Source organism: Tympanuchus pallidicinctus, unplaced genomic scaffold, assembly GCF_026119805.1.
Source record: "Tympanuchus pallidicinctus isolate F22 unplaced genomic scaffold, pur_lepc_1.0 scaffold33, whole genome shotgun sequence".
Classification (NCBI taxonomy): Eukaryota; Metazoa; Chordata; class Aves; order Galliformes; family Phasianidae; genus Tympanuchus; species Tympanuchus pallidicinctus.
This window is the reverse complement of record NW_026294751.1, coordinates 3,529,837-3,554,185: the sequence shown is the minus strand read 5'-3', so window position 1 is coordinate 3,554,185 and position 24,349 is coordinate 3,529,837. Positions and strand designations below refer to the sequence as shown.

Sequence of the window (24,349 nt, the reverse complement as noted above, 5' to 3'; positions counted from 1 at the left end):
CCCCCTTCCCCACCCCCCCCAAGCTGTGCCCCCCATCTCGGAGTGGTTTGCCCCCCGCTTTTGGGGAGGGCGATGTGTTTTCTTCCCCCCCCCCCCCCCCCCCCCCCCCCCCCAATCAACTTTCTGCCGGGCGATCTCGTAGGAAATTAGTGCCGCCCTGTTCCTCAATTCGCTTCTCATATGACCTCCAGACTTTCTGGCGTCAGGAATTATCTTGTGACCAGAGAAAAAAATTAATTGCGGTAAAGCTGAGGTTACGATGGAGAAACCAGATTTAGGTCAGCGACGGCGCTCCTGCGAGCGGGCGGGAGGGATTTCGGGGGGGGGGGGACGGACCGGGGGGGGGTGGGGGGTGGTAGATTTATGGGCACGGGGCTGATTTCAGCAGCAGGACCCCCCCGAACCTTGAAGTCCGAAGGTGTATGGCCGGGGGGGGGGGCGGACCCCACGTGTGTGCCCACAGTGGGTGGCACTTGGAGGAGGGGGGGGGCAAAGCTCCCCCGTGAGAGCCGCATTGTGGATGGATGTGAGGGGTGATTTCCCCCCCCCGCAGTGAAAGCAATGGCTGTGCCCCCTCCAACCCCCCCCCCCGTGCATCCATGGGGCGTTTGGGGGAACTTCTGTAGGCTTTGGTTGCTTGGGAAGGGAGCTGGGACCCAGATAATGGGGGCTGGGGGGGTGGGGGGGAGGGGGGCAGCGGCACCTGGAGCAAATCACTGCCCCCCCCCCCCCCCCCAAGCAACGGGGATTTGTTCCGGAGCTGCCCCAATCCCAGGACAGCAGTGCAGGGTTTTGTTTCCCTCCTTCCAACCCGTCAGAGCAGTGCTGGGGGGGGGGAATGGGGGGGGGACGGCACATTTTCTATTTTTCTTCTTCCCCGTCTCACCCTCGTTACAAATTCCCTGGGAAATCACCTCAGTGTGCAGCACAGGGGCAAGCAGCCCCCCCCAGCTCCCTAAACCCCTATTGAATGGCTTGGGGTGAAGGGGGGGGGGGGGGGTCACGTAGGAACCACCCCATGGAAACAACAAAATCGGAGCAGAATAAAACAGAACACGATCAAATAGCTGAGGACACCCCAAACCATTTCCTGGGAGTGAGGGGAAGGGGGGCAGGGGGGAGGTTGGGGGCAGATGTGGGGTCCCCAATGTGTTCCTGGGGTGTGATGATGATGATGATAATGATAATGGGGGGGGTGGCAAATATGGGGTCCCCACTGCGTTCCCCTAGGGGGGCGTGTTGATGATGATGATGATGATGGAGGGATGGAAGGGAAGGGGGGAGGGACAGATGTGAGGTTCTGTTCCCATCCCTGGGGTGTGATGATGATGATGATGATGGGGTATGCGGGGGGGGGGGAAAGGGTGGGGGGGCAAATTTGGGGTCCCCGCTCTGTTCCCATACCTGGAGTGTGATGATGACGATGGGGGGAGGATGGGGGGGGGGGGGGGGAGAAGTTGTGGGCTTCAGTTCCCATCTGGGGGGTGTGATGATGATGATGATGACGGGGGGCGTGGGGGGGCAAATGTGGGGTCCCCATCCTGTTCCCACAGGCAGTGTGTGACGGTGATGATGATGACGATGGGGGATGGAGGGGGGGTGACACCCCTATTTCCCACCAGGCTGAAAGGACAGAACCAGAGGGTGAGGGGGGTTGGGGGGGGTGGATAAGAGAGGGGGGGGGGGGGGTTTGCTTTTGTTTGCAAGGGGTTTTGTTGGCGGCCGTTCCCACAGGCCCGAACGGGGCGGCGGGACCCGCTGCCTTTGCCCAGCTGTGGCTCGGGCCCTCCAGCTGTGTTGATCTAACTCCCGGCCCCAGACAGCCTGGCGCCAGCCCTGTGCACGTCATGCATTCACACAGGGATGCGTGGCCAAGGCAACCTCCCCGCGCCATGGCCACGGAGCGTGCGAGCCCAGCCGGCAGCGCGGGGACGTTTCCGTCGTCCGATGGGCCCCCCCAAATAGCGGGGGAGGTCGGGAAGGGGAGGGGGGGGGGGATGGATCCCTACTGGGGGGGGCTGGGGGGGGGGGGGGGGGGTTATCGATGTGTCCTCCCCCTCTCCGACCCCCAGCCCTGCCCTCCTTTGGATGGGAGGAGGAATTCTTGGCTCGGAGGAGGGAAAAGTGTGTGTGTGTGTAAGGGGGGGGGGGGGGAAGGGAGAGGGAATGCTCCAGAGTGCAATGATTTCATGTTGAAAAGGGCCCACACTGTGTGTTTTATTAAAAGAAGAAGAAGAAAAAAAAAGCCAAAAGGGGGAAAAAATAGAGTTGGAAGCGCGGAGCGTGGGAGGGAGAGGGGTTCAAACCTCCCCCCCACCCCCAGCGTGAGCCCAGCGCAGAGCTGGGGGGGCACCCATGTATCCCCCACCCCCCACCCCCCCCCTGCAGCACCTTTCCCCCTCGTTCCCAGCACACGAGGTCTCTTTAATCCCGGATAATTTTGGCTGTAGGGCGCTGTGGGAGTTTCACAGGGGACGCCCGTCACCCCCTGCCCTCAGCCCAGCCATCGCCTCCTGCTGCTGTTCTTTAGGACGCTGATGGAGGTGGTTTCTCCCCAAAGAAGCCCACGCAGGTGGCGGGAGGGAGAGGATGCAGAGCGGGGTGGAAATGGAGCTCTATGGGGGAAGGAGGGGGGGGGGAAACTCTGGTGTTCCCAAACCTGAGGGCAACGCTGGCCCTTTTGGGGGAATTTGTGGAGTTCTGGAGGGCAGAGCTTCCTGGAAGTGCTGCATCCATCCGGGGAAGTGATTTGGATGGGAGAGGGGAGGGACAGAGACGTGGCAAGAACCCAAGTGAGCTACAAAGGGAAGAGCAGCTCTTCCCCAGCGGTCATCTGGATTCACTTTCGGGACAAGGACAGGGCGTAAATCCCATCTCCCTGTGATCTTTGGAGGGCCTTTTTAACCAACCCTAATTCATGAGTGGGGGCTGGAGGGGTCATAACCAGCAGCACCCAAAGCAACCACATCCAGCTGTCCATCCATCCATCCATCCATCCATCCATCCATCCATCCATCCATCCATCCATCCATCCATCCATCTCTCCATCTCTCCATCCATCTGTCCATCCTTCCATCTGTCCATCCCTCCATCCATCCACCCATCCATTCCTCCCTCCCTCCCTCCCTCCACCCATCCATCCCCCCCTCCATCCCCCTATCCCTCCACCCATCCATCCCTCCATCCATCCGTTGAGTTTTGGGGATGCTTTGAGCAAATCTCAGCTCTCACCCCGGACTGCTGCAACCAGAAGAAGGTCGGAGGAGAAATGCAGATGGATGCTAAAGGGGAAAAAAGGATTTTTACTTCTTAACCTCCGTAATCTCCGACGCTCCTTGTCCCGAGGGCTGGACCCAACCCGGTGCCACACCGGTGAGGTTTGGTAACCGCGCTCCTCCCTGGGGCGCTGGGCTCCAAATGCCCCAATTCCTGAGTGTTCCCACTGGGGCTGGGCTCCCCAGCACCCCAAAATGAGCAGCGAGTCCCCCAGCCCCATCACTGGGAGCACTAATTGTGCTGGGATTACCCCCAGCCCCCCACCTCCACCCCCCTGTGTTGCAGCATTCCCTCCCATAGCCAGCCAGAGCCCGGCCCCCCCCGTTTCCCCAGCCTCCCCCATAGTGAGCTGTGGTGCTGCAGGAGGGGAGGGGGGCTGCTCATGGAGGCCATGGGGGTTTCCCAGGTTGGGGGTTGGCCTCCCCTAAGACATTGGGATCCCATGCAGCACCTATGTGCCTTCCCACTGAGCAGCCCCAAATCCCAGATTGAACCTTTCTGACCTCACCTGGGAGAGGCTCAGCCCTGAGCTCGGCAGTGTGAACACACAGGGGTCAAATCCACCTCTTCCAGCACCAGAACCCTCTGATGAAGCGTGATTTGCTCCTCCTCTCTGTGCTGTGCCTCAGTTTTCTCTCTCTGTTATTCCTATGCTGGAACACCCCACTATTTTGAAGGGGTGGAAGCTTCCCAGCAGCACAAACAGGAGGGATCCACTCCATCTCTCCCCAGCTCAAGGGAAACTGAGGCACGAGCCGAGGGGCTGCCAGGAGGGCAAACCACAGGGATGGGGTCTGGGGATCTCCTCCACCCCCACCAGGACAACGGTGCCTCACACTGGGGGCTCTCCTCCCCAAGGAAAGTCCAAAGGGGAGCACACAGCGCTGAGCCATCATTAGGGTTCAGAATGAACACAGAGATGCATCACCTTTACGGGCAGGGAGAGGAGAGCAGGCTCTCCCAGGGGAGGGGGGAAAAGGGGGGGGGGGGGGGCTGCATGAGGCAGCCTTGTCCATCCAACCCCCCCGGCATCGCACCAGGCTTTGGGGGTGGTTCTCTGGGGGGTTCTCACAGCCCTGCAGGGCCTCAGCGGCCGTTCCCAGCACCGGGATTCCCCACAGCTGCTTCCTGCCTCCCTATCTCACGGGCACATCTGGGGGAGCAGCCCCCCCCCTCCCCCCCCACAGCCGCTTCCTGCACTGTCCGCCTCCCCCCCCCCCCCCCCCCCCCCCAACTCTGGCCACTGTTCTCACGGCAGCCCCCAAGGCCAAGCGGAGCCCCCCGGGGTCCTGCTTCCCCTCCAAGATGCCCACCCTGAGCCTGACCCTGCTGCAGCCTTCCCACCTCCCAGCTGCATCCCCTGGGCTGTTTTACTGCTCTCCCCCCTCCCCCCTTCCCCATCCTTCACCCTTTTCGGGCTCCCCAGTGCCGCAGGGGGGCTGGAGCTGGACCCAAAGGAGCCCAGTACGCCCCCCAACCCACCCTGATGCAGCCCCACACGGGGGTCCCACAGCACTGTGGCACACAGGGAGAAGCAGAACCCCCCCCCCTCGCCCCTCCTGGGCACCAATATCCCCATCTCGGTGCATCCTCAAACCACATCCACCACCCTTTGGGCTGCACCCAAAACTCAGCATTCCTTCACCCCCCCCCACCTGCATCCCATGGTTCTCCCTTCCTTTTTCTCTTGCCCATCGTTCCCCATTGCAAAAGTGGGGGGATTTGGGGGGGGGGGGGGGGGGGGTTGGTGCAGGTGCACTCAGCAGGGTCTGCAGGTGTGGGGGGAGGACATGGGTGACTCACAGGCCTCGCTGCCACCCTCCTCCCACGATATCCTCCCAGGGAGGCGGTGAGGGTGGCTGGGGGGGGGGGGGGGGGCAAGGCCTGCCCCATAACCTCCCCCATAACCTCCCCCCATCCCCACACATGTGGGGCACTGCGGCTCCAAGTGGGGAAACTGAGGCTGAGGGGGATGGGAGCGACAAGGGGGTGGGCAGCTCTGGGGGGGGGGGGCTCTGCTTGTACCCCCCCCCCATCCCCACCATGCTCAGCTCCCACCTTCCTCCCCCCGCATCCCACACAGCCGCAGGATGTGGCTTTGCCTCTTTCCACCCACAGACACCCTTAAAACACCCCCCCCCCATCCAGCACCCCTTTGGCCCACGCTGCCCACCCAAAATCACCCCAACCCCAGCATGGGTGATGGAGGGGAGCACCCACACAAACCCCACCTCCAAACTCACCCCTCCATCGGCCTCAAATCACCAGAATTCACCCCAAAAAGGGCCAAATCCCTCCCCCCCCCCCCCGGAAAGCTGCGTCCCATGGAAAAAGATGGGGCGAAGGCACGGCGTTATCGCGGCCCCATCGACCCTAATGAGGCAGCTTTATTTTTAGCAGAGGTGAAAGGCAGCTCGCCCGGCGCGGAGCATTTTCCACTCGCATCTGCATTTGTACAATTTGGGTTTCCTGTCGTGTGGTTTTCGGCTCTTTTCGAACCTGAATTGTTATTTCTTTCGCTCGGCACAGAGAACCCTTCGCATCTGGGTATAAATAACGCTGCAGCCCCTCCCAGAGCTGCATTCGTCCCCAACCCCCCCCCACAAACCCCAAACCTCCTTAAGGCAGAGATGGGGGACGCGGCAAGGGTACGACAGGCAGCAAAGGGGTGGGGGGGTGATGGGGGTGCAGGGATGGGGGGCAGTGGGTTTGTCCCCCCTCCCAGCTTCCTGTGACGCAGAATTTCCATCCGGCCCAGCAGGTGCCAGGTGAGGGGCAGCGGGGTGGGGGCTGAGACCCTTTGGCCCCCGTCCCTCTGAGCACCGCAGCTGGGGATGAAGATGCTCGCATTTGAGTGCTCAGCCCCATCCGTCACCCCGTGTGCCAAACCCCACCACGAGCCGGGGGCTCACGCAGGCTGGAGGTCTCCTGTCCACGTCCTCATCTCCGTCCTTATCTCTGTCCCCATCCCTGTCCCCATTCCCATCCCTACCCCTGTCCCCATCCCCACCCCTGTCCCCATCCCCATCCCTATCCACGTTCTGTCCCCATCTCTGTCTGCATCCCTGTTCCCATCCCCATCCCTGTCCTCATTTGGTCCCCATCTCTGTCCCCATCCCCATCCCCATCCCTATCCATGTTCTGTCCTCATCTCTGTCTCCAACCCTGTCCCCATTCCCATCCCTTTCCCTGTCCCACATCCCTACCCCTTTTCTCATCCCCACCCCTGTCCCCTTTCTGTCCCCATCCCCATCCCTGTCCCCCCCCCGCTCCCCAGCTCAGCTCTCAGCACACACGCGGTGCCACAGCTGCAGGCCAGGTGCCGGGGCCGGATGCCGACCTGCCCTCGCTTTCTCTCCTCTTCTATTTTGTTGTTTTGTTCATTCTCCACTGACCCGGGAACTTCACTTTCTAAACAAGAGGTGCCATCGCACCCCCCGCTCCCTTCCCCCTCCTCCAGCCCCCTTTTTTGGGGACATACTGCTCAGCCACCCCATGCTGGGCTCAATTCCAGCCCTGCGACGTGGGACAGCGTGGGGACAGCAGCCCGGCCGTGTGTCCGTGTGTCCGAACGTCCCGTGTCACGTCGTTGCCCCCTCCCCCCCCCCCACCAGCACAGGACATTACCACCGTCCTTTCTCATCCCCTCACCGTCCCGACGGTTCCGTGTGTTGTGTCCGTGTCCCCCCGCACGCAGCCCCGCGTCCCCCTGCGCGTGACAACCGCGGCGACAACGGAGCCGGGACCCCCGCATCTCCCACCCGCTCCGAACCCGCGCTGGTGCTGCCCTCTGGTGGCGAGCATCGGAACTGCACCCCCCCACGGAACCCAACCGCACAGACGGTGACCCACCGCCCCCCAGCATCAGCCCCACGGCCATGGACCCCCCCCCTCCATCACCCCCCAGCCATACAGACACGGACCCCCAGCACTGTCCCCTCGCCCCCAGGCACACGTGGGACAGCACAGGACCGGGTGATGGAGGGGATGCAGCTTTAATCTCCCAGCAAGGAGCTTGGGTGGCACTGCGGGGACACGGGGACATCGTGCTGGGGATGCACGGTGAATTCAGGGCACAACGGGGCAGGGGACCCCGGTGCCCTTCAGGCCGCAGTACCCCCCGGGCACTTTGTGCAGGTACTGCTGGTGGTGGTCCTCGGCGTAGTAGAAGTCACCTGCTGGCTCGATGGTGGTGGTGATGTCCCCTCGGTGCTGCTGGCTCAGCTCCTGGCACAGCCCCACGGTGGGGACAAGTTGGGAACACCGGGACAGACCTCTCCATCCCACTGCCCCATAGCGTGGCATTGCCATAGTGGGGCTTTGCCCCACACCTGAGACAGGGGATAGCAGCCTGTGTTCCCGGAGAGGTGTCCCAATGTCCCCAAGAGAGGCCCTGCTGTCCCCAAGGGGGGTTCTGGTGCCCCCAAGAGGGGTCCCCACGTCCCACCTACCTGCTGGTAAGCATCCCTGCTGCGGAGCGCGGCCGCCTGCTGCTGGGGGTTCAGCGTGAGGATGATGGAGCGGTACTGGGTGCCCACGTCCTCCTGCTGCTGCATCCCTGGGGGACAGCACTGGGGGGTTATGGGGCACCAATGACCCTGACAGGCACTGTGGGGCCTCAGCTTATGCTGATGGAGATGGGGAAACCGAGGCACGGGGAAGGCAGTGGCTGCTAAATGGGTTTACGTGAGCACTGAGGGATGGGGGTGCAAAGGAGCTCAGATGGGGCTGGTGTGGTGTTTGGTGTTGAACTGCCTGGCCAGGGCTCCAGAAATGGCACCAGGGCTGAAGTCCCATCCTCATCCCCATCCCATCCCATGCCATCCCATCCCATCCCCATTCTCATCCCCATCCCAACACATCCCATTTACATTTCCATCCGATGCCAATCCCCATCCCATTCCCATTTTATCCCATCCCATTTTATCCCATCCCATTTTATCCCATCCCATTTTATCCCATCCCATTTTATCCCATCCCATCCCATCCCATCCCATCCCATCCCATCCCATCCCATCCCATCCCATCCCATCCCATCCCATCCCATCCCATCCCATCCCATCCCATCCCATCCCACCCCATCCCATCCCATCCCATCCCTCTCCCATACCCTGTGTGGGGTCGTGGTTCTCCCAGAAAGCCTTCAGCAGTTCCTCATAGCTGATCTTGTTGGGGTTGAACACCACCTGCACCACCTCAGCGTGCCCCGTCTGCCCTGTGGGGACACCCCAGTCCCTTCCACCCCAAAGTCCTTCCCTTCTGGGGACCGAGGGCACAGAGGGACAAACCTCCCCACCTCACGGAATGCCCCTGCCCAGCCAAACCCCACACCCAAATCACAGGGGCACACCCAAGGTAAATGACAGCCACAACGGGGACATTTTGGGGACAGAACCCCCCGGTACCTGAGCGCACTTCCTCATAGGTGGGATTGGGGGTGAAGCCCCCCGCGTATCCCACCTGGGTAGAGAAGACCCCCGGCATCTCCCAGAAGAGCCGCTCCACTCCCCAGAAGCAACCCATGCCTGTGGGGAGGGGAGGGGGGAGGAAGGCAGTGGGGTGACCCCACAGAGGTCATGGGGTTCCCAATTTGGGGCTGGGGGCAGCGCTCACCAAAAATCGCCGTCTGCATCTCAGGGGGGAAAGGAGGCAGCGTGGGATTCCCAGTGACGGCGTGAGTGGCTGCGTAGGGATGGGGGTCAGGGCTCCCCGGAGGGGTCGCATCCCCCCTCCCTGGGATTTGGGATCTGGGACCCCCCAACCCAACCCCAAGGAGCCCTGTGGGTACCCTCCACGTGCAGCCGCTCTGCTCTGCCTGCCAGAGCCGCGCTGGGGCTGGGGAGTGCCTGGGGATCCAGCATGGCCACCTCAGAGCTGTGCCACCGCTGTGACTTTGGACTGGGCTGAGCCCTGGCACTGGGAGCACTGGGAGCACTGGGAGCACTGGGAGGGACGGGGCACCGCAGGCAGAGCCAGGAGCTGTGTGAGCACACGGGGCTACAAACAGGGCTGATGTGTGACATGGGGACGGAGCTGGGGACAGTGCGTGTCGTGAGCGCATGGGGCTGCCGTGCCCTCCTTCCCTTTGGGGACAGCGGGGTTTTCGTGCCCTGTTCAGGGGAATGGATGCAGCACGGTGGCTGTTGCACAACTCCTACAGACAGCAGAGAATCCATCGCATGGGGCAGTGGACCCAAACCGGGTCCTCTGTCAACCATTAATGTGCCCCAGGGTCACCGTGGGACAACCCAGCGCCCTGTACCCCATGCAGGATTGGGGGCTGGAGCCCAACCCCAGCCCCCAGCATAGAAGGACAAAGGAAGGAAGTGCTGCTGAGACCCCCACCCACATCGCCCCTGTCCCCCATGGGTCCCCACGTGTCCTGCATTCCCCATGTTGCTGTAGGTCTGTCCCCACAGACCCCTCATCCCCATGGGTCTCCTAACACCCCCCAATCTCATCCCCGCAGGTTCCCATCCCTGTCTATCCCTATCCCTACGGGTCACATCCCCATCATCCCCCATTCCCACGTTTCCCTACCTCTGGGGGTCTCCTATTCCCCACGGATCCCCACAGACCCTCACCATTGTGGTCTGTCCCCCTCCCCCAAATCCCCACCCCACCTCGCACGGCGTCCTCATGGACAGGAGGTTCACAGCAAATCACCCCCCCATGGGAGAGCACAAAGGAAGCAGCATCCCCAAATCTCCCCCTCTTCCAGACACCCCAGGACCCCCCCCAGCAGCACTGTGCTCCCCCAGCCATCAGCCTCAGCGTTTCGTGTTCGCTGCAGACCTTGATTTCATGTCACACCATTAAGGCACAGCGAATGCCAAAGTGGGGAGGCAGCCCAGGCTGAGAGATGCTAAAACCAGAGCCAGAAGGAGCAGCCCTACGACACCCCAGGTAAGGGGATGCAGCCAGGGCCCATTGAGACCCCTGGTTCCCAAGGTGGGGGCAGCACACACTGAAAGGGGGGATGACAGAAGGCAGAGGGGACCCCAGAAATCAGCACAAAGCTCTGCAGCCCCAAAGCAGGTGGGGGGAAGCTCATAGAGCATCGCACAGCTACAAACCAGTGTGCAACCCCACACAGCACAGCAGAGCACGTGTCTACAGCAATGCACAACGACACACAGCAGTGGGCAGCAATGCACAACCTCACAGAGCAGAGCGCTGCGCGGCCCTGCGTCGCGATGCACAGCCCTGGTTGTGATGCACAGCCCTGGTTTGCAATGCACAGCCCTGTGTCATGATGCACAGCCCTGGTTGTGATGCACAGCCCTGGTTGCAATGCACAGCCCTGGTTTGCAATGCACAGCCCTGTGTCGTGATGCACAGCCCTGGTTTGCAATGCACAGCCCTGGTTTGCAATGCACAGCCCTGGTTGCAATGCACAGCCCTGGTTGTGATGCACAGCCCTGGTTGTGATGCACAGCCCTGGTTGTGATGCACAGCCCTGGTTGTGATGCACAGCCCTGGTTGTGATGCACAGCTCTGCACTGTGATGCACAGCCCTGTGTTGCAATGCACAGCTCTGCATTGCAATGCACAGCCCTGTGTTGCAATGCACAGCTCTGCATTGCGATGCACAGCTCTGCATTGCGATGCACAGCCTTGGTTGTGATGCACGGCCCAGCAGCACACAGCAGCCCTCACACAACAACCCCGGCCCCAGAACAGCCCCTACCCTGGTGTCTGGAAGCAGGGCAGCAATGCTGTGCGTTCCTCTGTGCTTCTCTCCAAATCCAAACCACGCACAGATGCTGCGATCGCAGTGGAATCCAGCGCAGTTTTCTTGCACCCAGCCCCCAAAACAGGGCTGGATGGCACCCATGGGTGCTGCACCTCAGCCCATCTCACCCCACGGGGGGCTCCGAACGCTGCTGCATTCCTGCACTCAGGGCACAGGGAGGCAAAAAGGGAGCAGCAAACACCAGTGATGCTCAACAGGATCTCACGTTTATTACTGAGAAGTGATTAATGGTGAAAAGAAAGGCGACGCCCAATTCCTCATTGGCTTAACAAGAACTGAAGGAACAAGTTCATCACTACACATTTTACAATATTTTTTTTTTTTTTCTTTCTTTTTCCTGTAAACAAAAAAACGGGAGGTTTTTGGTTTCTTTCTTTTCTTTTTTATTCCAACACCATCCCCACCTTTCCAATGCCATCAACACAAACCTCATCCGCGAGCCACGCAGCGCCGCAGAGCAGAGCATCGCTTTGGGCTCCCAGTGCTTCTGAGCAGCCTTTGGGCAGAGGAAAAGGAACCACTGGGACAGAACCTCGTGGGCAACATCTGCTGGATCCCAGGCCCCAAAGCCCCCCTGTGCTCGGGCTGCTCCTCCTCTTCCAGGCCAGATGGGAGGGGGGGGGGATAACAAAGTTCCTCCGCTTTGCACAGCGGCTCGGTGCTCCAAGTGCAAATGTCAAACCCAGGGGAGGAGGCGTGGGGTTAAAAATTAAAGGGGGGGAAGGGGAGGGAAAAGGCAAAAATGCCCCTTATGGGCCTTAAAATAAAAAAAAAAACGTAGTAGAAAGACAAAAACCAAAGCGTTTGCTCCGAAATCACAACCAAAGCCAAAAGGAAAGGGAACGGTTTCAGCTATGCTCTATAACCTAGAAGGGACTTTTTTTTTTTTCTGTATTTTTTTCCTTTTTTTTCCTTTTTTTCAGTCCTATGTCTTGTGAAATTCCAATGCTTTCCTCTTGTTTTTCCTCGAGTTTGTCACAGTCCTTTTTCTTTTCTTTTTTTTTTTTTCCTCCTCCATTTGAAGTCACTGAAATGAAGAAAAATAAACCAAAAATAAACCAAAAATAAACCCAAACCCAACCAAGTCCTAATTTCTCTCTGGGATTTTTTTTTGCTCTTTCTTTCCTTTCTCCGACAGACGGCGCGATGCAATCTCTGCTGCAGTCTCTGGGGGAGGAGAGGCCCTTCTATTTGACACGGCCCTGGCGTTCCTGCAGGGGGAAAAGAGAGAAGGCATCAGTGGTGCCCCATGTAAGGAAGGCAGGAGCTGCCTGCCTTCACCCATGGGTGCCACCTCACTCCTTCCAGGGATGTGGGATCACAGAATCACCCGGGTTGGAAGGGACCTCAAGGATCACGCAGTTCCAACCCCCTGCCCAGCAGGGCCACCAAACATCCACATTCAGATCAGGTTGCCCAGGACCCCGTCCAACCTGGCCTTGAACACGGCCAAGGACGGGGCATCCACAACCTCCCTGGGCAGCCCGTTCCAGGGCCCAACCGCTCTCCTTGTGAAGAACTTCCCCCTAACATCCAACTTCAATCTTCCCTCCTTCAACTTGGATCCATCCATTGGGATGCAGACACCTGCTTGCGTCCCCCTCCTCTCTGTGCCTCCAGCTAAGTGCCAGCAGGGCATCGCCACACCAAAGGGAGCAATGGGAGAGAAGAACCGAGCAGCACAGGGAGGAAGAACAAGGAAAAAACCAACTATGACAAAGGGAATCGCAGAACAGCCAGGCTTGGAAGGGACCTCAAGGATCACAAAGCTCCAACCCCCTGCCACACGCAGGGCCACCAACCTCCACATTCAACACCAGCCCAGGCTGCCCAGGGCCCCATCCAACCTGGCCTTGAACACCTCCAGGGATGGATGGGGCATCACAGCCTTTCTGGGCAGCCCTAAAGGTCTGGGTGAGGACAGGGACACGGTGTGCTGCTCTGGGTGGGCAGCACAGGAACCCAGAAGGTGGCTGAGGGTGGGCAGAGGGGCAGCTGCACATCACACCTCCCCAGCTGCCATGGACCCACGTGAGTCGCTGAAGCCAAACCCCAGATAGAAAGACAACAAGGGCACAGGGCTGCGGCCCCACAGTGCAGGGGAACGGCTCAGAAGGCACCCAGAGAGGCAGCAGCAACAGCACTTGGAGGCACTGAGCTCTGCAGGGAAGCAGCAGCAGCCAGGAGCACTCAGTGGTGGCCCTGCTCTGCACACACCGTGACCCTGGGGCTGTGGTGGCAGCACAGCCCTGTCCTGCTAACAGTGAGGAAGGCTGATGGCAGATCTCGTTATCCAGCCCCAACCACAGGCTCTGCAGCTCAGGATGGCAACGTCTGTGTGCTCTCACCTTCAACAAACACCTGACTGCAGTGCTCCTGTGGGGCAGCAGAAGGCCATCAGAGGGCAGAAGGAGGCAGCACGTGGCTCCCAGCTTCACTGGGATCAGCCTGCTTCCCAGCACCAGGGCTGCATGCTGCCAGCAGCGCTCCTGCAGGGCTGAGCTCAGCCATCCAACCCCTCACCCAGCAGCACACCCAGCCCCCAGCTCTGCTTCCCCAGTCCTGCTGCACAACGGATGCCCCCCCAGCCCAGCACAGCACAGCATTGCTACGTGCCCACTCCCAAGATGGGCTTCAGACCTGCCCTGGTCCTGCATCACAGCCATCACTGCCTCAGAGTTGCCCTGCAGAGCTTTCCCTTCTCAACACACCCAGCTCGAGGCACAGCCACAGCCAACAGACTGGGCATCACTTCTATAGTGCTCCACAAACAGCCCCCAGTCCTGATTTACAAACCAAACACCAGGTTTTTCTCCTGCCAGCATGAAAAAAGCCATCAGAGCTACAGAGGAAAGTTCCACCCCAGTCTGCCTCACCTATGAAAGAGGACAAAATCAAACATGTTGCTCTGGCTGCAGCCAGAAAGCTTCATCCTCCCTCTCACCCGCAATACCGATTGCAAAGGATGAGCCTCTTCTTGCTCAACCATCACCTCGGATTGCACAAACGAAGCACCCAATTCCCAGGAAGCTGATCATCCTCCTGCTTTTCCCCTTGGCTCTTTGGAAAAGGCAGAAGCCCACCTGGCTGTTTCAAGGCAGAATCAAGGCATGAACACCTCTGTGCTCTGCACATGAGTGCAGTGCTAAGGACTGCATAACCTTGGGCACAGGGGGCAGCTTGAGGGCCTTCACTGGAATTGGTGGTTTGATGTGGTCATAAGGAAGCCAGCAAAGCTCACTGATGGCCCTAAGGCATCCGAGCTAATCAAAACAGCAGCCACGTGTGAAGAAATGGAGGAACCTGCAAGAAAACACAGCGAGTTTGGCCTGCTTGGTTAGAGAAATGAAGTGATGCAGATGGGAAGAAGCAAAGCAGACACAGAGAGCACTGAAACCTTCTGCTCCCCACCTCCTCCTGGATGAGGTCCTCTGGGTCAAGGAGCTCCTGAGACACAAGTTGTTCCAAGGAAGGACTGCTTTCAGAGATGGACAAACACGTGCTTGCAGAGATCTGCTCCTAGCACTGCATCGTGCTGCACACAGAGCTCACGTGTTGTTTGCATGCACCCAGCAGGCCTCCAAAACCAAGGTGAAGATGCTGCCTTCCTCTCACACACAAAGCAAGTGCTGCAGACCCTTCCCCAGAGCCCTGGGACAAAGCTCTACTTAGACTTCACCTTAAGTTTAAGCTGACATCGGGTATCATTGTAAGAAATGACCCTGCTGTCAATCACAGAAAAGAAAGCTCAGCACTGTGCTTTGAATACAGAGCCTCTAAAGGCACGGAACCAGAAATGCTGCCTCCATTTCCAAATGGAAAGGACAGGAGAAAGCAGCATCTTGCAGACAAAGGGCACTGCAGCAGCATGGCTGTGTCAGCAGCCTGCCCTCAGCCTCCTCACACCCTGCACACGCAGCAGGGCCTCGTATCACCGCACCTCTGGAGCTCCTCAGCATCCTGGTCAGCTTTAGGCAACGTCCTGCAGCAGGCAGGAAGCCCAGCATCACTAAATGACACGGCTGATGGATGCTCTGCTTCAAAGGCAAGCTGCTCCCTATGGAGAAGCCTCTGCTAATAAAATAACCCAGAACACAGCCTGTGTCAGCAGCTCTTAACCTCGGTGCCAGCAGCTTACCCCAAACACTCACAATAAAAGCCACCAGCGATGACATCTTCCTCACTCCCTCCTTTCCCTCCTCGCATACCAAAACCTCCATGTGGTTCCCAGGGAATTCGCCAACCACACTCGCAATTCAAGTCGGCTGAAGAAGGAACAAAGTCTTGTTGTATTTGTTAAAGACTTTCCCTTGAAAGGGGGAAATTCTGGTTCACAACGAATGCAATCAATGCTTTGGTAGGAAAGAGCAGCTCAGGGCATCCTGCGACTCGGAGCTGCAATGCTGAGGCCAAAGGGAACCTGAAGCTGAAGGCAGCAATGAGCTGCTGGAACATGCAGCATGGTTTGTGCGTTACGGAGCTGTGACAGAAGGGCACAGACAGGCAGATTTAGGAGGCCTGGAACTGAACTGGGAGAAACAAGGTGTGTTATCCTCTGCTTGGAAACACTGTGGGTATGGTAAAATGAAATGTGAATGCAGTGCCAGCCAGGACAGCAAGCAGAGGGGTACAGCAGAGCCAGTCTGGGCTGTAGGACAAATGGAGAAGGAAAAAAAGAGCTCTGCAGAACGCATCAGAAAGCATTGCCTCTTTACAGGGCTGTGCATAGTCCCCAGCAGGCTCACACTGCACCACTCTGCTCACCCTCACCCCAGCTCCCACGAGGGGCAGCAATACTCCTTCCATCTCTGCTTCCAGAGGGTCTGAGCTCAGTGAGGAGGCCGACCCACGTGGTGCTGCAGCCCTGGGATGGGACAGGACACGACTGCACCCAAGCACATCCTTCCCAGCTCCTCCTGGGGAGGCAGTGAGACAGAAAATGGGATCCTCCACAGCTTACAGATGCTGCTTCCAGACGAGGCAAGTTGCTGCCCTGCACACGCAAGCTGCACATCCCTCTGCTATCCAGACCTTCATGCTGAGGTCACTGCAACGTTCCTAGAAACACACAGGCTTCCCAAGGGCTCTTTGTCCCACAAGGATAAAGCAGGCTTCCCAAGGAAGGCACTGCTGCCACTCTCCACACACAGCAGCTTCCAGCACTCCCACGTTCCTTCAGCTGGGATCAGGCCAGCGATCAGCTGCATCAGTTTGAGCAAAAACACCCAGAGCTCTCATAAAAGTGCATTCAGTGGAGAAAGGCACTGGGAAGGACTGAGAGCCTGTGGGCACAGGCAGAGCAGACAGCAGCAGGACGGCAGCGCTTTCAGCTCTGAACCATTCCGCCTCCCTCTGCTGGCCAGAGCGAACAGCACAGCACTAAGCAAGATATTTCTCCTCTGATTTCTTGGAACTATTTCTGGGCATTCTACAGAAGTGACTCTCACAGCAAGCAGCACAAAAGAACATTCAGGAGTTCCCAGACTTTCACAAGAGCTCGTCCATCTGCCTGGACAGCGAGCAGGAACCAAACTGTAAAGCAGACAAAGCTTCAGGCAAGCTGAGAGCCAAGTGAAACAACTGCAGCTTGAGTTCCAAACAAGCCAAACCCTGAGACATTTCAGCTTCAGGGGACAGGAATGCAGGACAAGAATGCATCGCCAGCATCCCAAGGCTGCAGCATTCACTCAGCTGCTTCCCCATGAAGCCACCAAACAGCAGCGAGAAACTCCAGCCATCCTCACAGAGCCACCAGAGAGGTCAAACTGCAGCAGAAAGCCCAACTCATTTCCTCCCCGGCGGATGTGACAGGGCAGGGGCCCTCTGCATGTAACACTGAGTCAACAGCAAAGCTGGCGTTTGCTTTGTCTATCTACAAGAATCCCTCCTTGCCTGTGAATTCCAGAGATGGATGACTAAGTTTCCTTTGAGAGAATAAATGCTTTCCTACTCAAAACTCCTGCACCGTGGGGTCGCACTCCGATGCTGCACTAGGAGGAGGTTTGGGCATGCTGTGCCTGCTGCTGACCCTCAGCAAGCTGCAGAGAAGCTGAGCATCTCTGGGGAGGAGCCTTCAAAATGCAACTGGAGAGATGAGCAAAGATGCTGTACATGTGAACAGAACTGCTGTGTTGCCTGTTTTCATATCCTGCCCACTTTAGGGCCACTTGCTCTCCAGCAAGGCCACCCGTCTGCCTCCTTCCTTCCCCCACGTCTCCCCCATTCTGTCACTCTTCCTTCTTCTCTCCTATTTCCATTCATCACTTTCATTGCTTTCATCCCCCTCCCCCTCCATCCTGCCGTGCTTCTCCCCTCACTGGGATCTGCCCCTTTCTCTCACTGTCAGATGCACAGCACACCACAAATCCCACTTCCTACAGCATCCCACACAGAGCAGATTTCGGATCGCATTCAAAACCTCAGCTGATAAAGGAGAAATCACCACTTTGGGACAGGCTGGAGAGCACGTGAAACCACGCGAGGTCACACAGAGATCAAGTTTACATGTAAAACAGAAGGAGAACCTTCCCTCTGCACACCTTGCAGTGAATTCTGCCTTACAGGCTTCCTTCACACACCACAAATGCTCGAGCATCAGCTGCAGCACACGACTGCCTTTGGTGGGAACGTTTGTGCACGCAACGTTCCATGCAAACTGCATGGCAAAAATGAAGAACCGAGCTGCTGAGGTGAGCAGCTGCAGCTCCTGACTCCGTTCCTCAACTGCTGCGTGGAAAATTCCCCGCTGCTGAAACTAAGGAGATGATCAGGAAACTTGGCCAGCTCCCAGAAAGCTGTGCTAATGCTAATTTGTCATGACTGTTCTGACCAAAATACGGCAGAGGGGGTCGGGTGGTTTGAACGGTCACTGAGTTTGGGTAGAATTTTCAGCCCTCCAGAGAACAGACAGAGGGGGACGGGGGGCTGTGATGCGATGCAGCCCAGCTGAGGGCTCAGCCAGGAGCAGCTCACTGCCAGCAGGAACACAATGACCTGCTCTGCATCCAGAGGGGAGCACCAGCAGTCATAGACTTAAATTGCTGCAAGGGAGATTGAGGTTGGGCATTAGACAAAGCCTTCTAACAGGAAGGATAATTAAGCACGGGGCTAGATTGCCCGGGGAGGGACAGGAACTGCTGTGCCTGAAGGTTTTACAAGCAGTGGGAAACATCTGTCACACTGATCCTGCTCGAGGTAGGGGGTGGATCAGACAGCTTGCCAGAGCCCAGCTCTGTTTCTCAGCCATTGCCCGGAGTCCCCACCGCTCTGTAAGTCCAGCATCTCTGAACCAGGAGCTGCAGGAGTTCATAGAACTGAACACAACACTGACAAGTCTGGGATTTACAGCAACCCGAGGGCAAGCTGCTATGAGCTCTGCCTGCCAGGACAGCGCCCAGCTCTGGCAGCACACACTGCACCCCAAAAGGAGCTCCTGCTTGGGCAGCACACAGCCAACCCCAAACCCACCCACCAGCCCTTCAGACCTCCCTCCCTCTCACACACACCCCCCCTTTACCTTTTTAACAGTTTCCTCCTCCTCCTGGCGTTTCTCATAGTGTGAGAAGTCATCGAAGATGGACGTGGTGTGCTTGTAGGTGGCAATGATTTTCAACACCTGCTTAGCCTTTTCCAGAGGCACCTCCTGAGTGTCCCTGGAGTTGGTCACTGGTTTATTCTCGTTGTTCTCTAGGCGGATGTGCCGCAGCTGGCTGTTGGGAACGTCCTTCACAAAAATCCACCTGACATCAAAACGTCCCTTCCACTTGTCCTGGGACCACACACCCGCACACGTGTTGTAGTCCACAGCAGATTTCATTTCTGCTACTCCGCAGAAGTGACCGCTACCGTTGACGCTGAACAGTAAGTAAACGGGGCCCTTCCCATTCATGGAGCGGTAGGCAGCGTCCAGTCTCTTGTTGCCGTGCTCTGTGCTGCACCAGATGTTGTATTTAATGGAACGGTGGATATCGTCCTCAGAGTAACTCTTAATGATGAAAACCCGGCCGTGCTTCGGGTTCCAATCAAAATCCTTGGGGTTGTAGTTGTTGATGGACCTCAACTTCTCCAGCACCGGGTGAGGTTCCGAAGGAGCCGTCCCAGCGCCGGGCTGCGCCGCCGCCACCCCCGCTGCCCTCCGTGCCGTTCTGGCCGAAGGCGCCGCCGCCGCGGTTGCGGGGGGCGACCCAACGCGCGGGCTGAGCTGCCGGCTGCGGGACGGGCAGCGGGGCGGGCGGCGGAGGGGGCAGAGCCTGGGACTGCTGCCCACCGGGAGCCTGGGCCGCGGGAGGGCTGCTGTTCATCTGCTGAGCCGCGGGCTGGGGGGAGGCCTGGGGGGGCTGCTGGGCCACGTTCTGCGCTAAGGTCTGCGAGGGGGCTTTCGTCACCGGCCCTTTGTTATCCCAAGTTCCTATATCCATGTTGTGTTTGATCGGAGGAGGGGGAAGACTCGAACCTGCCATGCCGTTCTTGGTCTTCAGCTTGGGCTGCTGCTTAGCTGGCTTGCTAGCGATGTCAGCCCAGGACGTCGGCTTCGGGGGAGCGATCGTGGCAGGGGGCAAGCTGTTAGATGCCACCATGTTGCTGGTCATGGATCCGCTCCCCACGGCCGAACCCACAACCTTGGGGACGTTGCTGGCCACGTCCGTGCTGCCCAGCTTCAGGGCTGCCATCCCCTGGTCAATGGTGTTCATCCCCGGAGCCTTGTTGAGAGTCTCGCTGGCAAAAGCGGACTGCCCGTCGATCATGGCCCCCCCCAGGGAACTGGGGGCATAGGCGTAATTGCTGCTGTAGCCGGAGCTTTGAGTGGATTGTCCCTGAGAACTGTTATTCCCCCAAGCCGAAAAGTCAATCCCGCTTGGAAAGAAGTTAAAGCCGTGCTGCCCGAGGAACGGAGTGCTGCCAAGGGCCCCTGGCTGCCCAAACATGGCATCTGGGAGGAAGTGAGGCTCCCCGTTGCTCAGCTGTCCGTAGGAGGTTAGGTAGGGCATGGGGGGATCGCCCCCCGTGGACCAGGCAGCCTCACCCAGCGAGTAGGAGAATCCAATGGAGGGGCTGTAGTAGTTTGGTAAGTAGGAATCGGACATTGCAGTGTATGCATTGTTCTGCAAGAGAAAAACGAGCACTGAACAGTTAGGAACAGGAGAACAAGCGGGCAGGGACCAGGACTAAGGGCCACCTCTGGCTTCCCTAGCCTTCCCACCCCGGGGTTGAGCCCACAAACAGGCCTGGCCCCAAGCACCTCTGCTGCTAGGGGTGCTCCCACAACGGCTTCGCTGCCCCCAGTACGAAGCACAAAGGCTCAGCAGGCTCCTCACACTGAGATCAGAGCACAGCTTTGGTGCGCCATGCAGGGCGCACACTGGGCTGCCCAGGAGCTCCTGCTCAGCTCTGAGAACAGCACCTTACCTCATGCACGGATATCATCTTCTGCTTTTCCTCTCTCTATGAAAGAAGGCTTTTCTCACCTGGGTAATGCACGTCTCAGAGCTTATTTTGCTGGGTGTTTGATGAAGGGCTTGGAGGAAGGAGGTGGAGAAGGGCAATACGGAGGGCAAAGGTCCAGTGGCACTGCACTGCCAAAACCATAAACATCCCTCGCTGCTCTTAGCACAAGCCCCTTCCTTGCACTTCCTACAGCTTTATCCTGACAATCCACAATTTGAGAGCTCCAAATACCCAAGAACTTGCAAACAAAACAGGATTTAATGCCAGAACGCCAGCTGCTCCAGCGCTGCAAGCACACACTCAAAAATACCTGAAAACAGAGAGCAGTCAGTAGTGCTGCACTGGGAGCCCTTTGCAGCACAGGGACCTCTGCAGCACAGCAAAGCAGGCTTTGGTCTCCCTTTTAACATCCAAATAGCCTTCAGGTTATGAAAACAAATGTTTAATTTTACAATTAGGAAACTCTCAGACATGACTAAGGTTCACTTACATGAAAAACATCTGTCATTCAGCATTCAAACCAACATCCCCCCGGGGAGCTGTTCAAGCCACACTAATGGACATTATCATCCAGTAACGTGAACCCATGTGCAGACAGCCTTGTGCTACACAGCAGCTTACATGCCAACCCGATGCAGATGAGATGAAAAGTCAGCCTGGGTTCCCATTTAAGAGCCTGGCTCGCAGCAGCTCTGCTCCATTTTTTGTTGAATCACGTTTTCGTGCGCCAGGCGCAGCTCCCACAAGACTTCACACCACACTGAAGCCTATGGAGGCTCCCAAGATGGCTCTGGCCTCCTCCAGAAACAGTTTTACCTCTCCACTATCCACTGAGTCAAAGGAAAGCAACAGGTTTGGGGCTGGGGCAGCCTCAGCCCTTCCAGAAAATCAGCAGGAATTATGGTAATGCTGCTCGGTTCATCGCACGACACGCTGCAAAACTTCCTGCGCTGCGTGAAGCTCAGAGTTACTGCAGCCTTTGTTTTCCCAGGGAAGATGGCACAGAAGTAAAACAATCAACTCTTAGCAGGGTACAGCTGTAGTTTCCAATTTCTGCAGCTCTGCTTTGCTATCAAGCACACCTCGCCCTGCTGCACTGGCACAAAGACCGATCGGTATGCAAATAAGCCTTTTAACTCTCTTCATTAAGACTTCTCGTGCAGTTGATTCCTCAAACTCACTATTCCTCTGCATCTGCACCTCAGACAAGGAGGGTTTAAGCTTACTGACTCCTGGAGCTGAGGAATCTCTGTGTTCCCGAGCCTTAAGAACACACAGCAGTGTGATTCTGCAGGGCTGACAGCTAAGAGTCACACCTGAAACTGCAGCTCTCCAGCAAAGAGCCAAGAAACTTTACCAGGTGTCACCTGGTGTGAGCGCAGGCAGCTCAGGTAGCAGCTCTGAAAGCACCTGCATTACTCTGCAACAGTTGGCTGCGTTTAATTCAGAGCCTCAGCTCCCTTCCCCTCGCCAGAAAGGCACACGTGTGACACTGCTGTCACAGCCCAGCTCGTGGGCTCGGCAGCTCCGCCATCCAAACTGAACCCCAGCTTTTTGTTTGCTGCCCACTGAGGCATCAAAGGACGGATGAGAGCGACGGGCAACGCAGTGCAGTGAGAGAAAAGGAGGCAAAGTCACCCTCAAGTTTCACCCAACGTGAACACAGAGGTTTTCCCTCACTGCTGCTGCATTCCCACAGCTCTGCTCCCCCTCCTCAGCTGCTGTCCTTTCTCACGACAGCCTGACCAGTTTGTGACACGCGTGCACAAGAAGAAACTAAATGTTGAGATGTGGCCCAAAATGGAGTAAAATACCACTGGGAAAAGGAAGCAGCTCGCTTTATTCAGGGGTGGAGAAAGCAGTCACTCCTCTCTCCCTGTGCAACTCAGATTCAGGCCTGTGACTTGTTTTAGGGAGCTAAATAGAGCAGAGTTACTTAACGGACAGGTGGAATGCCCAAGATTGTGCAACAGCTAACAGGTCCTTACAGAGCACAAGCAAGGAAAATACCTGCTGAGCGTTTAACTGAGACAGAAACCTGCTCATACGTTCCAACAAAACATGAATCACAAGCATCTGAAACGATACACTGACCAGGAAAAGTGATTAAAAAATACAGAAAGGGAGAAACAAAGCAGCTTTTTTTTTTTTTTTTAACCAGTCCCAACAGTAAAGGGAAAAGAAGCCAAGAGAAGGAACTGCTTCAGCCTTACTACAGATGTTTATCTGTAATGCTTGTAACATCTAATCAGCTGAACTCCATCTGTTGTGTGTCACTCTCCTCCTGCTCACGAGACAGAGCAGTCAGCAATGGAGCTAATCTCAAACAACAACTGAAAAGTATCGGGAAACCTGACTTTCAGGAGCTGCTCACAAACTCCTCAACTCCTAACTGAAGTTCTAAGAAAGTCCCATCAGCCCTGATGACAAGAGTGTTCTGGGAGGTGAGAAATGGAGAAAACCCCATGACACACATTTTCTGTTTCCTTGGCAGAGACAGGAGAGCACAGATAGCATCTTCCAAATGCCTCCACAGCACGGCTGCATCTCATGAAACAATTTCACAACGCTGCACAGCGCATCTGCTCCACAACGAGCCACACACAAGCAAAGAAACAAAGCCAAAGCAACACAACTGAAAGACCAGAAGCAGTAATTTCAAGACAGCCGACAGCGGGCTGAACCTCAACCGTAGGAAGCCCCAAAAAGGAAGACACAAGAAGTTGCCAACAGCTCCAGCCCTCACCCACGAGTGCAGCTTTTGCTGGGAGAAGCACGGGGACACGAACAGGGGGCGACGAGGGGAAGCTGGCAAGCAGCAGAGCGCAACGGGCACGGCAGAGCTCCAGCAGCTCAGCTCACTCACCGGCCGGGCCTGAGGGCTCAAGTAAGGCTCGAAGTCGTCGTCGTTCAGCCCATCCTTCTGATGCACGGAGCCGTTTTGCACTGAGGAAGAGATGCGCGGCGTTAGGAAGCGCTCAACAAGCAGCAACACGACCGACCGCCTCCTCCTCCTCCGGGCCGGCCCCGGGACCGCGCTGTGCCACCACACGGCGGGCAAAGCCAAGCCAAGCTCTCCTCCGCACACAAACTCTCCCCGTGAGCACTTTTAAGGTGTTTTCTTGTTGTTGTTTTTTAACGTTATTTTCTCGGCCCTTTTCCCGGCTCTGCTCCCCCCGCGCCCATCCGCACCGCCCGGCCCCGTCTCACCTTTGTTGCCTTGGCCTTTGGGTCTCTGCGGAGGCGGCATGGAAAGAGAAGGGAGAGCGGTGAGTGAGGGGAGGGGCGGCCGCAGTCGGCGGGAAGGGAAGGAAGGGGAGGAAGGCCCGGCCCGGCCCGCGCCCCGCAGCTAGGCCTCAGCCGCGGCCTCGCCTAGCGGGCCAGGCCCGGAGCCACCGAGGGGAGGCCGGGGGGCGGCGGCGAGGCCCCTACCTGCTCCAGGAGGCTGCTGGCCGACATGGCTCCGCGGCGGAGCGGCTGCTGCCGGGGCGGGGCGGGGCGGGGCGGCGGGCGGCAGTGGCGGCTTTGTCCGGGAGCGGGCGCGGCGCGGCTGCTTGGCGGACTCCGACTCGCCCGCGGCGGCTGCCTGGTTGAGGCGACGCTCTAGCCCGCTCCCCCCGCCTCGCCTCTCCTTCCGGCCCGCGTCTATGGCCCAGGCCCGCCGCCTCGCGCCCACACGCGCTCCCCGGGCGTCACGCGGCACCGCGCGCGCGCCGCGCTCCCAGGCACAATGGCGTGGGGGGGGGGGGGAAGGAGAGCGGGCGCGGCGCATGCCGGGCGGGAGGAGGACCGGCACAGCGCCCCCTCGTGGATGGGCGGGGGAGAGCGCGCCGTGCGGTGCGAGGCGCTCTTAAAGGGCCACGCACGCCATGA

At 58.1% G+C, this 24,349-nt stretch overlaps 2 protein-coding genes across 3 annotated transcripts; both read right to left on the bottom strand.

The window, feature by feature from the left end:
* Window positions 1-7,252: 7,252 nt before the first annotated feature.
* On the bottom strand, window positions 7,253-9,199 carry LOC128088365 (peptide methionine sulfoxide reductase MsrA-like). Of its 2 annotated transcripts, XM_052698820.1 has the most exons (6): window positions 9,065-9,199; window positions 8,890-8,958; window positions 8,682-8,801; window positions 8,387-8,491; window positions 7,728-7,834; window positions 7,253-7,503 (listed from the first exon to the last, which is right to left on the bottom strand). In XM_052698820.1, the coding sequence occupies exons 1-6, from the start codon at window positions 9,135-9,137 to the stop codon at window positions 7,345-7,347; spliced, it is 633 nt and encodes a 210-aa protein (XP_052554780.1). In that variant the 5' UTR covers window positions 9,138-9,199; the 3' UTR covers window positions 7,253-7,344. The 2 variants fall into 2 exon arrangements, with proteins under 2 accessions (XP_052554780.1, XP_052554781.1); XM_052698821.1 differs by lacking the exon at window positions 8,387-8,491.
* Window positions 9,200-12,016: 2,817 nt separating this feature from the next.
* Window positions 12,017-24,125, bottom strand: YTHDF2 (YTH N6-methyladenosine RNA binding protein F2). The gene is given in 6 exon segments (XM_052698725.1): window positions 12,017-12,243; window positions 18,549-19,157; window positions 19,159-20,133; window positions 23,343-23,422; window positions 23,687-23,711; window positions 23,909-24,125. Coding segments are annotated over 6 exon segments (1,740 nt in total). The 5' UTR covers window positions 23,936-24,125; the 3' UTR covers window positions 12,017-12,219.
* Between the last annotated feature and the right edge of the window lie 224 nt (window positions 24,126-24,349).

Coding starts and splice junctions, on each gene's coding strand:
- LOC128088365 (XM_052698820.1), bottom strand. CDS start 9,137: ATGCTGGATCCCCAGGCACTCCCCAGCCCCAGCGCGGCTCTGGCAGGC. Junction 8,492..8,681: donor CTATGAGGAAGTGCGCTCAG/GTACCGGGGGGT, acceptor GTGTCCCCACAG/GGCAGACGGGGCACGCTGAG. Junction 7,504..7,727: donor GCAGGGATGCTTACCAGCAG/GTAGGTGGGACG, acceptor GGGCTGTGCCAG/GAGCTGAGCCAGCAGCACCG.